The sequence below is a fragment of the Amblyomma maculatum genome, chromosome 1 (genome assembly GCF_055883805.1).
Source record: "Amblyomma maculatum isolate TAMU_Amacu chromosome 1, ASM5588380v1, whole genome shotgun sequence".
NCBI classification, from domain to species: Eukaryota; Metazoa; Arthropoda; class Arachnida; order Ixodida; family Ixodidae; genus Amblyomma; species Amblyomma maculatum.
In genome coordinates, this window is record NC_139344.1 from 105963906 (window position 1) to 105977731 (window position 13826).

Consider the following 13826-nt stretch of genomic DNA (forward strand, 5'->3'; position numbering starts at 1 on the left):
GATTTGGTAAATGCTGCCTTTCAGGCATTGCTATGGCTCATAGACTGCCTCCTGGCACTAACTAGAGTATGCTGTTAACAATATGGCACTGTTGATCGAATATTTAGGGGAATCCCCCAAGGCGGAGTGGATTTGCAGTAAGAGAGCAATTCCTCCTTAACATCCACCCAAGCGCAGCCATACAGCTACAACAGAAAGCTATACAGCTTTTTCAAAAACTTCATACTTAAAGAAAAATTCCCCGGACAAGGATGAATTTTTCTTTTACTACAAAGTTTTTGAGGTTAGCAGTGATACTGCTGCAAGAGGTAAAGCAAGAAACAAGAATTCTAAAATGGCAAGAAAGCCAACAGTTCCCACATTTGCCAGCTAGATAATGATGTCATACACTTTTTAGCAGCAGTGAATGTAGCTATGGACAGTCATCGGAACCTAATGGCATGTGTTGTTGGAGGCTATAACTGTTCAGAAAGTGGAGGCATGCCCATGCTATGACTGTCACGCACCATCTCCTGCATTGATGGCAAAAAGCGCTTTGCCACTGGGACAGTTCAAAGTGTCACGTCCTATTTGTCCTCGTCAGACGGCAAGCTACCCTTTGACAGGTGTTCACCTGGGAACTGCTGCTGCTTACCAGCTACTCATGCTCAATTACAAAATCGGTGTCCTTTTGTGGTGCACAGAACACAATTTAGTAATTAGATGATGAGAAATTACATTGTGTTGACTTGCATTTTTATACAAACTCATTTACTTCCTTTGTGCATAAAGAGGAAGAAGCCACAATAAGCTATCTTTTGCAGTAGCTTGACAAGATTGTTACCCCTAATAGTGATGACAACAGCTATGCATACATCGCATGGCGTGCACATCCTTGAAAAAACAGCGTTTTAAGCAGCATGCTTGCCTGTTTACAATCCTTGCACTTTTACCTGCTTGCAGTGCAGTGAACAGCTGTATCAGCTATTGATTTAGCAGATAATGTATGGGCCAAGAGTGTGCCCGCTCTTTCAAGCACAATAGCTAAAAAGACGCATGCATAGCAGAGCACAAAATGCAGCCAGATTGTAGCGATTGATTTCCGACTGTAGATGAATGTCATGTGAATAAAAAAACCTTGACAACCTAGAGGCTAAACATTACTGCTCTTAATTGTTTCCACTTACCTTGATCAAAGCCCGCGAAGATCAATCCAAACCTAGAAGACGCTGCAACCAGGTTTACGCAATCAGTGCTGACTGACTCACTGCCAGATGTGACATTCACGGTGCGAACCGGATGAAAGAGGAAATCCTGCCGAGAGCAAGATAAGCAAACGTATGACTGTCAGTGTGTGAAACTATCACTTTCCAAGGAAAACAAATGGGATTACGTGCATAAGCACGCACCGGGTTGGCCCTCATAGACGCCAAATCACACGCCATTTTCCGCGCAGCTGACCTGACGAGCAAACTGGAAAATTTCGGCGCTTTCACGAATCCTGCAAAAATGGGAAAGAAGTACAAGTTTGAAGCACCTTCACATATATACATACAAACAACTTCAGCAACAACTCAAGTCGACATCCGCCTCCCAGGGTAGAAAATTGATCGCCAACCGAAAAGTGCTGCGCTCTATGCTATTCAACTTTTCTTTTTTTCATTCATATAACCATCACCTACCAGTGTCCTGAAGCAATAAACACGGCTTTAAAAGCTATTCGACAACGGGGATCTCGTAATGCGCATCTTCCATACTTCGTAGCGAGACAGGCTGATGCAAGCTCGAACTTAGGACAGCCTGTAGCCACCGCCTCCACGGTGCAGTCTCCAAGGTTAACAGGAAAGCTATCAACTGGCAAGGCGAAACCAAATTATTCAGAGCAGAAACGATCACTGCTCAAATTGCTCAGACTTCGGAACAGAGCACAACTGCTTTAAATGATTATGAGGTAATTAAAGTAGAGGAACAATAAAGTCGCGAACAGTGATTAAACCGCAAAGCAAGTAGAGGAGAGCATGAATTTGTGGTCACCAAGCTCGAAAGGAAATTGACTGGTCGATATGAATAGGTAGCAGATTATTGTTTGATACACAACTTGACACAAGTTGCTACACCTCAAGCAATTAGTAAATAAAGCAAATGAAGTAATACGTACTCTAACCACGGAGTACACTGTAGCGGAACTGCCGACAATAATAAAAGTCAAGACTCTGAACGCTGAGCATTGCAGATCCCGCACTATGCCGCCATAACCGCGCTTAAATGCGCGAGGGATTCATGCAGTTCGTGTGCGTTAAATCATGGAGGAAATGATAGTGGCGCTGTCTTGGCGCTGCGGCATGCCATGGCTCGAACTACGACTGCTACGACTGGCTTAAAAAACTGTGTACTTGCTGTGTATGTATGTTAAATACATACAAAACTTGTAATAATTGCAAAAAAAATAATTTAAAATTGCATAGCATTTAGTAATGTACTCTGCGTGTTATTATGACTATTCTAATACATGACTAAGAAGCAACCTATCAGCTCTTGTTAAGGCTATCATCATCAAATGACTTGTAAATGTCTTCTACTTGAGCCAAGCCACGCCAAGCGAGACTCGCAATTACCAGCTCCTTTCGTGTTGCGCGTGTAGTTTCCGTCCGTTGCATGCGTTAGCAGCGATTGCCATGCCCGTTGCAGACAGCGCGTGAGTGTAATTATACTGCCGCATTTACTACCACGTTTACTATACCCATGTTCTTTTCCAGGAATCAGCCTAGCTGGGCCGATCGGGTCGAGCAGGGCGAAGGTAAGATGCCAGATCCATTAGGCTTAGTGCTTTCATTTTGCCGGTTTTTACGCGTGATCAAAAAGCGTCAAATTTGCTTCACGCCTAGATATTGCATGCTGACTTTCCAGTTGCAAATACAGGGACACATTCAGTTCACATGCGAAGCGATTTCGTTAGTTGTAATGCGTACAAGAGTGGCACAGCTGCTGCTTCTGCGCAGATGCCCCGCTTCCAGCCCTACCGCCTGTTCAAGTCGACATCGCCGATGGGGAAGAAAAGGTCACTACCGAGTTTCGTGAAGACGAGGAAGGGAGGAAGGTGAAGGTATGCCGATGCGCTCAGATTGGCTACTTGGGTGGCGAACTCAGCCGCGTTTTTGTTCCGACTTCGCAGTGTAAACAATGGCGTTAAGGTGCGATCTTTCCTAGCAGCACGCAGACAAGCAGTTGCTGGCAAGGTGTCACCTTTCCGGTAGAATTTGTGACTTTGCTACTCGGGTGGCGAACTCAGCCGCGTTTTTGTTCCGACTCCGCAGTGTAAACAATGGCGTTAAGGTGCGATCTTTCCTAGCAGCACGCAGACAAGCAGTTGCTGGCAAGGTGTCACCTTTCCGGTAGAATTTGTGACTTTCGCATGCGCAAGTATTGCATCTCCAGATATGCTCGCGCCGCAGTAACTGAGGCATAAATATATAAAATACTTGCGTAGTGATCATGGGGCTTTGGGTGTTTCCTGAGTGACAATTAGAATTTCACGGACCATTGAAGGCAACCCTGCGCTCCTCATGCGTTAAAAAAAGAAAAAAAAACATAAACCTCCAAATGAATATCAAGTATATTGTTACGAAATATATCCCCTTCAGGCGGCAATTAAATTTTTGTAACAGGAAAAAATTTTTTTTTCACCAGGCATGATCAGTGGGCCATGCAGAATTCAAATATAAAATATTATGCAAAAATATTTATATTTTGTTCACGTCCACATATGTGGGCATGGTGCCTCAAAGCTGCTACATATGAAAACATTTCAGCAGTTTGTAACTAATTATTAAGCATGAATAAATGTTTTCCTCTCAGAATACCTTGTGCTTTCAAGACTATGACACCTGCATGCAAATAAACGTATTACGTACTGCTCTGCACGAAACAATTTCGGCATTAAGACACCGTGTCCACATTTGTGGACGCGAAACTTTGGAAGTCCACTGAAGCACTTTTTCAATGTATAAGATAACAAAATCTGGCATGTAACATCTACATTCCCTTATTGACACCTTCTTACAAGAAATGCCGAAAGTTGGGAGAGTTGGTTAACATTCATGATGGAAAATAGTGCGAAAGTACACGAAGGACGGAAGGAAGTAAGACACGGACAAGCGCTTGTACGTGTCTTATTTCCTTCCGTCCTTCGTGTACTTTCGCGCTATTTTCCATCATGATTCTTGCAAAAAATAGTATTATTAGGCATCAGTTTAGAAAGAGGCATGCAAAAGTTAAAGCTGCTGATTCATCCTGGCGTAAAACACTGCAAAGTCCATCTTTTGCTTGCTGTTTACAAAAACATTTCGCTATAGCAACAAGATATGGCGCCACATACTCGACAGGGCGGGTCCAAATGTTACGGGTGCCAAATTCAAAGGCAGAAATTCGCACTCCGTGGAAAGATAAATTTGGGTCGCATATAGGGAAATTTGGGTCGCGTCCACATATGTGGACACAGCTCCTGAAGGGGATATATTACGAAATTTTCAAATAGTATATGAACAAGTTATGAGCTAATTTTTATTCGACAGTCCGAATGGTAGCTCTGCATATTGTCCAGTGTGAAGTATGTGTGCTGTACATAACTTATTGCTTTTAGCCAGTTCACATGCAAGTGACTTTTAGTCAGTGCAAATCAATGCACGAATCTGCACCCTATATACATGCAACGGGGCGGTAACAAACGCTGTCGTTTTGATTTCAGGTACTGCGGCACTACAAGGTTGAGAGAAGGCAGGTCTCGAAATCTGTGGCACGGAGAAAGGTGTGTGCTATCATATTAGTTGCTGCTTTTTGTGCTTGGCACCGAGAGGTTTTACTTAAATTTTGTCATTATGCAGGCATAAGAGTAATGCATTTTGGTCCTTTATTCAGCCTTATGCCGGCAGGCTAGCAAGCGCTTTGTAGCAGAATAGCGCTCCCAGTAGGCATTGTGTCCTACATGTATTTGGTTGGGTATTCAAGGCTGCTCAAATTCTGACTTCAGTTCAAAACAATATTGTAAAATATTGTTCACAGGAATTTGAGTAGTTTTATCGTTGAAAAGAAGGAAATAAGATATCGGACACTGCTCTTGGTCGGCAGTGACTTTGTCAATACTTCATTTCTGCTTATCATTCAATTGCCTCTGAAATTGGGGCGAGGACAGTATTTTGCTGATTCTAAGGTGTGTTTTGTTTTCTGTGAGGTCATTTGCAGTTGCATGCAAAGCCACTGTAGTTTTTCATGCAAGCTACACACTTGGGCAGTGGCTGTTAAGTTGCTTATTCATAAATTAATGTCATTTTAAAAACTTGGAACTGAATTATGCTCATGCACAACCTTCAAGCATCTGCTGCTGCGGCTGAAGGGTCATTACGCTGGACTATGCGTTGAGCAAAACTACTTTGGCAGATTATTTAAGCTAGCAAAGTCTGCTACTGCAAGCTTCGTACAAAAGCACTCATTAGACACTGTGTATGTGGAGTGTACAGCACCTCAACCTTTGCCGAAATGCTCATTGCCATTTTCAGCACTGTTTTGATTTTAATATAATTTTTTAAATTTCTTTTTCTGAAAAAAAAAAAGGGGGTTTAGAAATACAGGGTTCTATTAGCTTCGCCCCCTCCAAGAGCAACCCTTTAATCTTCCTCCCTTGTCAGTGATCTTAGCCTGCCTTGGTAAGAAAATTGTCTTTCTGAGGGGCAAGTAAGGTCTGAGGAGGAGCAAGGATTTTGCTCAAAATTGAAGTGTTCACCATTTGCTGTGTAATCTAGCCTGGTGCTATAAAAACTGAAATATATGTTGAATTTTTTTTTTTTTCTCTCTCTATTTTGTAAGATCGATTGCAAAAATCGACCCCATGTTATATTATGGTCATTGGCAAAAAACTACGGAAGTTTTACAACAATGACTGGCTTAAGTCAATAGCCCTCCGTCACTATTGCTGCTATTGCGGTGTGACAGGGTGTTATCAGGGTAATGCCAAATAAATAGCTCAACCAGCCATTTAATGATCGAATGCCCAAAATTTATAATGAATGAATGGTAGGCAACGATTTGTCTACCTCGTCTGACCAGCGGCAGTGTCCATCACTGCCAGTTATTTGTGGCTGGGTGTCATCAATGTGGAAGTCTTTTCCTGATGAGATCGTGCTCAAACATCAAAAAAGCAGTATCTACGACGTGCTAGGCGGTGCAGTGAATGTGCATTGCGAGACACGGGCAGTGAGAAGCACTCGTCATCCGGCTTGAATAACACTTGCATGCTTCCTAGCCATGTGGCATACATAATGCAGTGCGCATAAACCTTAATTTAAATGGAAATTAGCATATAGTATTGTGTCATCAGTACGCAGAGCTGGTTGAGCCTCATTTGTTTTGAGGTAAGTGTGTTTTTAAAGTACATTTGCTGTGTATGTTCTATTTTTAGAACCATTAAATTGGGGGTTGTCGACCTATAGTCCAGTCTGACCTATATTTCAGTTTTTGCAGTTGCTTCTTACAACCCTCATACCCCTTTTTTTGTTCTCTACTAAGAAAACGCTTTATTGAGCAGTAAGTGCTGCATACCTGCCGTGAGCAAGGTCTGACCCAACAGGTGTGCAGCGCTGCCCTCAAAAAGCTCATAACTTCGTTTCTGCGTTCATGCTTCTGTATAAAGTCGGGAGAGCATTGAGTGCTTGAATAGCTCTTACTAGCACAAAAAAATTATGTATTTAAAGTGTTTTGAAATAATTATACCAAGAAGTGTCAAATGCATTACGTGCTAAGTTCGTATGTATATTATATTTGAGAATTTATTGTTTGATTATGCTGGCAGTACACAATGCAGTCACTGCAATGTACCAGAAGCTCACTAAAAAAAAAAAATTCAAAATGCCCTGCCATAGTGGCTCAGTGGTTAGGGCGCTATACTGCTAAACCCGAGTGCGCAGAATCAAATCCTGTTTGCAGCAGCCGCTTTTCGATGAAGGTGAAAGCAAGGTGCCTCTGTGCTGTGCAATGTATGTGACCCAGATGAGGTCGAAATTTCCGGAGCCGTTTGCTACGGCATCTCTCCTAGCCCGAGTCGCTTTGGGGCGGTAAACACCATGAACTAAACTGACAAACCGAAAATGCAAAAAACATTATTTGTTGGCTACTATTTTCATGAATTTCAGCTGTATGCATAACATGTTGAATCTTCCGTGGCCTTTTCCTTCGTGTCATTTCGGTTGCATTAAACAATGACTTTGAGGGGTAAGAGGTGTTCAAGTCACATAAAGTATGAAAAAAACTGCAGTATAATCACTGACATTTAGCCTTAATTCACAACAGCTTATAGTAGCATTCTTCATTACCTGCAATAATTACAAATATATCATCTGTTACAGTTTTTCATTGCCTCACTAAACAATCCATTAATGTCACAGCCATTGTTCATTCAGTTGATGAAATTAAAAGCTATCGTGAAAAAATTCAATGCTAGATATTTTATTGGCCCTAGGCGAGAAGCCAGAAATTAGGTTCTGTGTATTCTAATGTTTTATGTATCGCTACAGAGGAAAAAAAACCTGCAACATATTTTGAAACATTTTATTTTGAACCCTTGTGCACTTGCCATCATTCGAAGGTTCACTAAGAAATCTCACTTTGTTATTTGCTGTGAAACACAGAGAAATGCCTTAATTATGCTGGGAACCTGCCAAGAAAACAGTGATTGTACATTGGCCCCCTTTGGTACAATTTATATACCATTGGTTCATGTGCCCAGTTGTGGAAGAAGTTTGGGGCAGCCAAGAATGACCCACCTGGCCCCAATGCAGCCACCACAGTGGTGGGTGAAGAAATCCAGATGCAGTTTGTAAGTGCTCAAGAGGAAGAGACCAGCCCTGAGGAGGACATGCTGGCTAAGCTGCGCAGCCAGAAGACCAAAATGGTTAAATGCCGCATCTGCAAGGAGGATCACTGGACCACCCAGTGCCCATTCAAGGACAAGGTGGCCCTTCCTGAGCACCTGAAGGAGGAGGCCAAACCAGGTACATTTGCAGACCCTAAATGCTGTGGTTGTAGTTTGTGCCGAAACCCAAGCAGGGTTTGGTGTTCCCTTTGGTGTCTTCCTTCCTCTTACTGTTTTGATTTTTAACACTTAAGGGGGCAGCTACTTTTGAATGCCAAATTTTTTGCTTCTTGAGATTGCCAAATGAAATTTTCAGGGTAGACTCATGGCACTGACATTTGAATAACTGCAAAGTTCAATGGAGCTGCTCACACTGGTAGTCAAGTTACAGAAGTACAATATTTGCTCGAATACGCTCGAATTGCGAATTTCGTTACATTGAGGTACGGCTGTGTTCTGGAAGTTCATTAAAGCAGTAATTTTACATATCCTGGATCGGATGCAATTTCATAAAGCAAAATATGTTTACTCTGGAATGAGATGCTCTGATAATTGCAGCCAAAATCTGTGGTCTCTTGCATCAAGGTTCATTAGTACTTGGTGAGGATGGCTGGGCTCGTCTGAGCTACTATCTGTATTTCTTTTTCGTCAGCCAGTGCTCGTAGTTTTGCGAAGTCCATTCCCCCATCCCCACCCTCCATTTGACACGTGTATTTATTTACGTTGCTTCTTTGCAACAAATGCAGTTGCTGCAGCTGAAGTGGAAGAGAAGGTGAAGTCTGGAAAGTACATTCCACCTAGTATGCGAGAGGGGGCCAACCGCCGTGGAGAATCGATGACCCAGTCCCGCACCAGGGGTAAGCGACTGCCTGGCACTTCTTTGTTTTTTGTTTTTCAAGTGTGTGTGTGTGTGTGTGTGTGTGTGTGTGTGTGTGTGTGTGTGTGTGTGTGTGTGTGTGTGTGTGTGTGTGTGTGTGTGTGTGTGTGTGTGTGTGTGTGTGTGTGTGTGTGTGTGTGTGTGTGTGTGTGTGTGATGTCGAGTGAGAAAACCATGAACGGTCCCCGTTTACAGTTTTCTTTCTGTAATTTTAGGGTTCTTTTATTTTTAGCGTTTTAAAAGTCAACTACAACAAAATTTTGCTTGGCCACTAATACCTGTTAATGTGGTCGGGGAGTTGTAAAGCTAATCGTAACGACGTTTTATTCTTGCTAGAAAACTAGTCATGTTACAAGCAGACATTATGTTGAAATGGGCACTCGAGAGCTCCTCAAGCTGGGCCCATTGCGGAAGAATGGATTTCAAGTATACAGCTAGGTTTGTCCTAGGTTTGTTGCAGTGGTGAAGTTTTTATAATTGTCACCACTATTACAACACCAAAATGCTGTGCAGCCTTCTGCAGCATGGTGTACAACAATGGTTGCATCGCATGTGCTTCTGAATTGTAGAAAACATAGGTCTAAACAAATAGTAGTTCCTGTAGGCGGTTGGCATTAATTGGCAGTGACGTGAATTCATTAGGTATGTGTTGCTTCTCTCAAAATGTCCATGTATATAATGCGTGCACACTCACTCAGGTTTTTGCAAGCAGCAGAAAGCTACCAAAATGCTACGACTGCAACATTCGAGGGCGCGATTGCTCCCGTTTCTACATCATTTCTGGCTCTTAGTAATGACCGCTCTTATTCCAGCTTCTCGTTTGGAAACGATGGTTTTTGCAAGCGATTCTTGAAGCTCTTAATTCAATTACAAATGCCATATTTTGTTTTTAGTACTCTCTCCACATGCTACGAGAAAATACTTTTACTGTGCGGAAAATTTTCATGATGTTGGTCTTTAAGCACTCAGCTTACACACAATTCGGAGCCATTGATAAGTGCAGGTTATATTTGGGCTGCAAGTTGCAATTCTTAAGGTTTGAGTGAAATTTTGCAGACAAATGGAAGAAATGTAATGATAGGGCCGACCTAAACCAAATGATCTGGAACTGCACTCAGGCTTCAGAGCAAATAAAGTGATTAAAGACTGAAGACTGGGTAACAGTGTTGTTCAGCTCTGACCCAGAGACAACTCGAACTCATCCGACCGGCCGAAGTTGCCGCAGCTGCTCAAGGGCTGACGGCCATTTTCTAGGCAGGTGGTAGCCTGTAGGGAACTCCTCTCTATCCGTCGACCAATAAGGTTTTTCTGTTCTTTTATCCATCTGTCGTCTGTTCTTGTAAACACTATTCATTGACTTTAGAAAACGTTTGTGTGGCTTTTGTTGTGCTTGTTATTTTAATTGTGATTGTACTCTGATGGTTTTGCATATGATTTGTGCAGATGAGGCAGCCACGATTCGTGTCACTAACCTCTCTGAAGATGTTCGGGACTCTGACCTGCAAGACCTGTTTCGGCCCTTCGGCCAGATTGCCAGGATTTATTTGGCAAAGGACAAAGTCACTGGCCAGTCAAAGGTGTGTGTATACAGTGTGGAATGGGTAACAGCTGCACTGTACCATATTTTGCACCCCCGCCTTCACTCCATTTTTCTATCTCCATTTTTGAAGGCAACGCAGTTTCGTGACACGGCCGCCCTGTCACAGCTGCGTTTTTCTGGCCATGTGTGGAGGCAGTTGGTTTGTATTAGCAACCAAATTATCAGGCTTTTTTATGTGAGCTTCTATATACAGTTGAACCTCGATATAACGAAGTCCTACTTGCAGTCGAACATTTCGTTACATCGAGGTTCCCATGTTTCAGCTGTCAAAATAAAGTATAACTGGTTCGTGGAGCACTGCTAGTTGATGGGAACTTGTAAAACACTTATTGAGGAAATACGCAAGAAAATCTAGTAATAGTAACGCTAACAAGGGCACCGGATGTTTTTTTCTATATCAGGAGCATAATGAGTGATAGTAAAGAACGAGCGCAGCGCCTAGTACTCAAACCCGCCACAAGATGTTGCCACGAGTATCATCATCATCATTAAACTGCAGGCGGGGACGCATCAATGGGGCAAAAATAAAGAAAAATATGTTCGCATCGCTCAGGCCGGCGTGGCTACCTAGGGCGTGGCTAGTTCTTGCTGACGGTGGGATTGTGCTCGCGACGAAGCGCTTGGCGAACGCTTATGTGCCGGTTAAGTAAACGGTTTCTATCAGTGCTTAATTACGTCGCTTTTCTTGCTCTGCACTTCATTTTATTCGCTGTATGCGACCAGGGCACTTTTTTATTTTATTTTTCTTTCGTCGCTCACCCGTTTTACTTTTTTTATTTTTTTTTCCTACGAGGACATCACACGCAAAAAAAAAAAACGGATGCTGCAAGAAAATTCAGTTTACTAACTCAATGGTCGTGTTATTCATGGAATTACGAGACTGTTTCATGAATGCAAAAAATGTTTATTGAAACTTTGTGGAGTACGTGCAGTCGATCCAGTTCATGTGGCAGCAAAGAACTCCGTCAACTTCAACTGACGCTTTTTAATAAGCGTCGGCGTTATAAGGCGCTCGTATGTAGACAGGGCTACCAAGGCCTGCTCATGTGAATGCGCGCCCGCGTGTGCACGCAGAACATCCAGCGCATCCATGACTTGCGTCGGTGTAGGCGCGCTGCTCGCCACATGGCCGTCTTGGTCAGAGTCGTCATCCTCCATTCCCGTGTTGGTGACACTCTGAATTATAGCGGCATCATCCAGCTCTTCGGTTGTACGAGCACAAGCGTCGCTGAAAACAAAGTCTTCAAGCGTCACGTCGCTGGGAGCACCACCCTGATCGCAGAGCAGCTGCCACGAGCCACCGACGTCTGTGCTGGATGTGGATGGCATGCTTTCGAGGTCGTCATTAGCTTCGCAACCCAGTTCTTGGTTTGAGTGCATGCTATCCTTGAAGCCCACCTTTTTGAAGCAGTTCGCTATACTCTCGCTGCTCGTAGACTCCCATGACCGCGATAGCATCTCCAAGGCCATGAATACGTCGATTTTGGTCTCTCTTTTGAGCTCGGTGTTCAGCAGCAGCCTTTCTATCACCCGCTTGCGGTACGAACACTTCACGCTGTTAATAATACCCTGGTCCAGTGGTTATATCAAGGAGGTGCAATTTGCGGGAAAATATTCGAGCTCGACGTTGGTAAGCGCACAGTCTTGAACATGATGCGCGGAGCAGTTGTCCACAAGTAGGCAGATGCTTCTTCCCTGCTTGCGCATTTCAGCATCCAAGTCCTGCAGCCATTTTCTGAACAAATCCCGCGTCATCCATGCCTTCGTGTTTGACGTGTATTTCACTGGCATCGTTTTCTTGCCGCTAAAGCAGCGCGGCTTCTCATTTGTTCCAATTACGAATGGCACACATTTATCGCTGCCATTCATGTTGGCACAGAAAAGAACAGTTAAACACTGCTTACTGTGCTTGCCACCATGGCAGCGTCAATGTTTTCTTTGGCAACAGCCGATAAAAAAATGCTGTCTCGTTGGCAATGTAAATGTCGGCGACGTGGAAACGTGCCAAAATGCCCGGGACGCAATCACGTAGCCAGTCAGATGCTCCAATCTCGTTCGCCTCGGCCGACTCTCCACTGGCCACCTTTCCAACAATGTTGTACCTTTAAATCGTTTGAGCCACCCGCTGCTGGCTTTGAAGTCGTCGCACCCAAGAATGCAAGCGAAGTTCAGGGCCTTCTGTTGTAGAATGGCCCCGCTCAACGGCATGTTTTTGGCACGCATATCCAAGAATCACGTGAAAAGGGCCTTTTCTACGTCGACGTAGCTTGCCTCCTTTAATCTTTTCCGCTGCAGGCCCGAGCCACCCGCACTAACGGCAGTCATAATGCTGTCTTTCAATTTAAGTATCGTAGACAGTGAACTTTGCGAAAGTCCATACCTTTCGGCAACAGTCTTCTTCTTTTCGCCGTTCATTACTTCAGTGATGATCTTGGCTTTCATGTCCATAGACAAAACTTTTTCTTGCGAGGAGCACTCATCTTAGACACAAAACTCACTGCACGATGAACGGAGCAAAGTCGAAGAAACGCTGCTGCTGTTCAACAGCGAGACGCTCTTTGTCAGCCTCCTCAGGCCTCACGTACGCATATTTCCGGTTTGCGCTTTCACGTCCCGAGTCTCCGACAGGCCAGTGGCGTCATGGTGTGACGCGTCTTGAAACTTCCATGCTGCGGGTTTTGTATGCGTACGACAGATGGCGCGGCTGTACGTTCTTGCAGATTCCCAGACTGCCGGCAAAATTGTCGCGTAAAAGGGCAAATACAAAATGCGTTCTGTCTCTGCTAAATTTTTATCTCTCATTCGATTATGGAAGTCGCTCTTGGCACATGCATGCAATGCGCAAGGGCTTCGTTACATCGAAAGTGCGGTACAAAATTACGTCGTTAAATTGCGAAAAGAAATACATGGTTTTCAATGGGGAAGTGATTGGGAAATGAAAAAAATGCGTTACATCACGAATTTCGTTACATTGAGGTTCGTTACATCGAGGTTCGACTGTAGTACGGGGCCAAGTAGTGCAGCTAAAATTTTAAAAGTTCAAATTATCGAAGGTGGAATATAAGAGCTTTCGCTGTAATACCCCTATATATGCAGTCACAGGCCAGTGTAGGTTGTCAGACCTTTGGAAGATATGGTTTTCGTGCTTTTTTTGGTTCTTGTCACCATTGGTGATGCCGACAGCAGACTCATGGTCAGCCGGTGGTGTAGTCTGTTGCGCTGCCGTCAGCCTATTTCCTTGTCGCACTATGACAATACGGTACCTCACTGTCCGTAGCAATCAGTAGCAATCACCGTCCTCAGTTTGCCCTGCCGACAGCCACTCTGCATGTCTGCTTTAGCTTTATAGGCTGCGGATTTAAATATTTGCTGCTGGCTTTTTTCTGCTGCTTGTTGAGCAAATATCTCATGCATTTAGTTAATGAGTGCTTCAAGGCAGTAAAGCACAATTCAGCATTTTCTATGTGCAA

The 13826-nt window shown here is 43.7% G+C and overlaps 2 protein-coding genes across 4 annotated transcripts in view; one reads left to right on the forward strand and one right to left on the reverse strand.

Moving 5' to 3' along the window:
• Positions 1-2309, reverse strand: part of Nup214 (nuclear pore complex protein Nup214) — a 224563-nt gene extending 222254 nt beyond the window's left edge. For 2 of the 3 annotated variants that reach the window (XM_084588768.1, XM_084588767.1), the window contains exons 1-3: positions 2138-2309; positions 1389-1480; positions 1167-1293 (exon numbers count right to left, since the gene is read on the reverse strand). In XM_084588768.1, the coding sequence (XP_084444894.1) occupies positions 1167-1293; positions 1389-1424 (163 nt within the window). In that variant the 5' untranslated portion in view covers positions 1425-1480; positions 2138-2309. The remainder of the gene's footprint in view (positions 1-1166; positions 1294-1388; positions 1481-2137) is intronic. The other variant, XM_084588769.1, reaches the window with a different exon arrangement.
• A 239-nt stretch (positions 2310-2548) lies between these two features.
• The window catches only part of LOC146203435 (eukaryotic translation initiation factor 3 subunit G-like), a 29635-nt gene continuing 18357 nt past the window's right edge, over positions 2549-13826 (forward strand). The window contains exons 1-7 of the mRNA XM_084588770.1: positions 2549-2674; positions 2736-2776; positions 2979-3082; positions 4724-4783; positions 7754-8018; positions 8626-8736; positions 10200-10333. Of these exons, the coding sequence (XP_084444896.1) occupies positions 2655-2674; positions 2736-2776; positions 2979-3082; positions 4724-4783; positions 7754-8018; positions 8626-8736; positions 10200-10333 (735 nt within the window). The 5' untranslated portion in view covers positions 2549-2654. The remainder of the gene's footprint in view (positions 2675-2735; positions 2777-2978; positions 3083-4723; positions 4784-7753; positions 8019-8625; positions 8737-10199; positions 10334-13826) is intronic.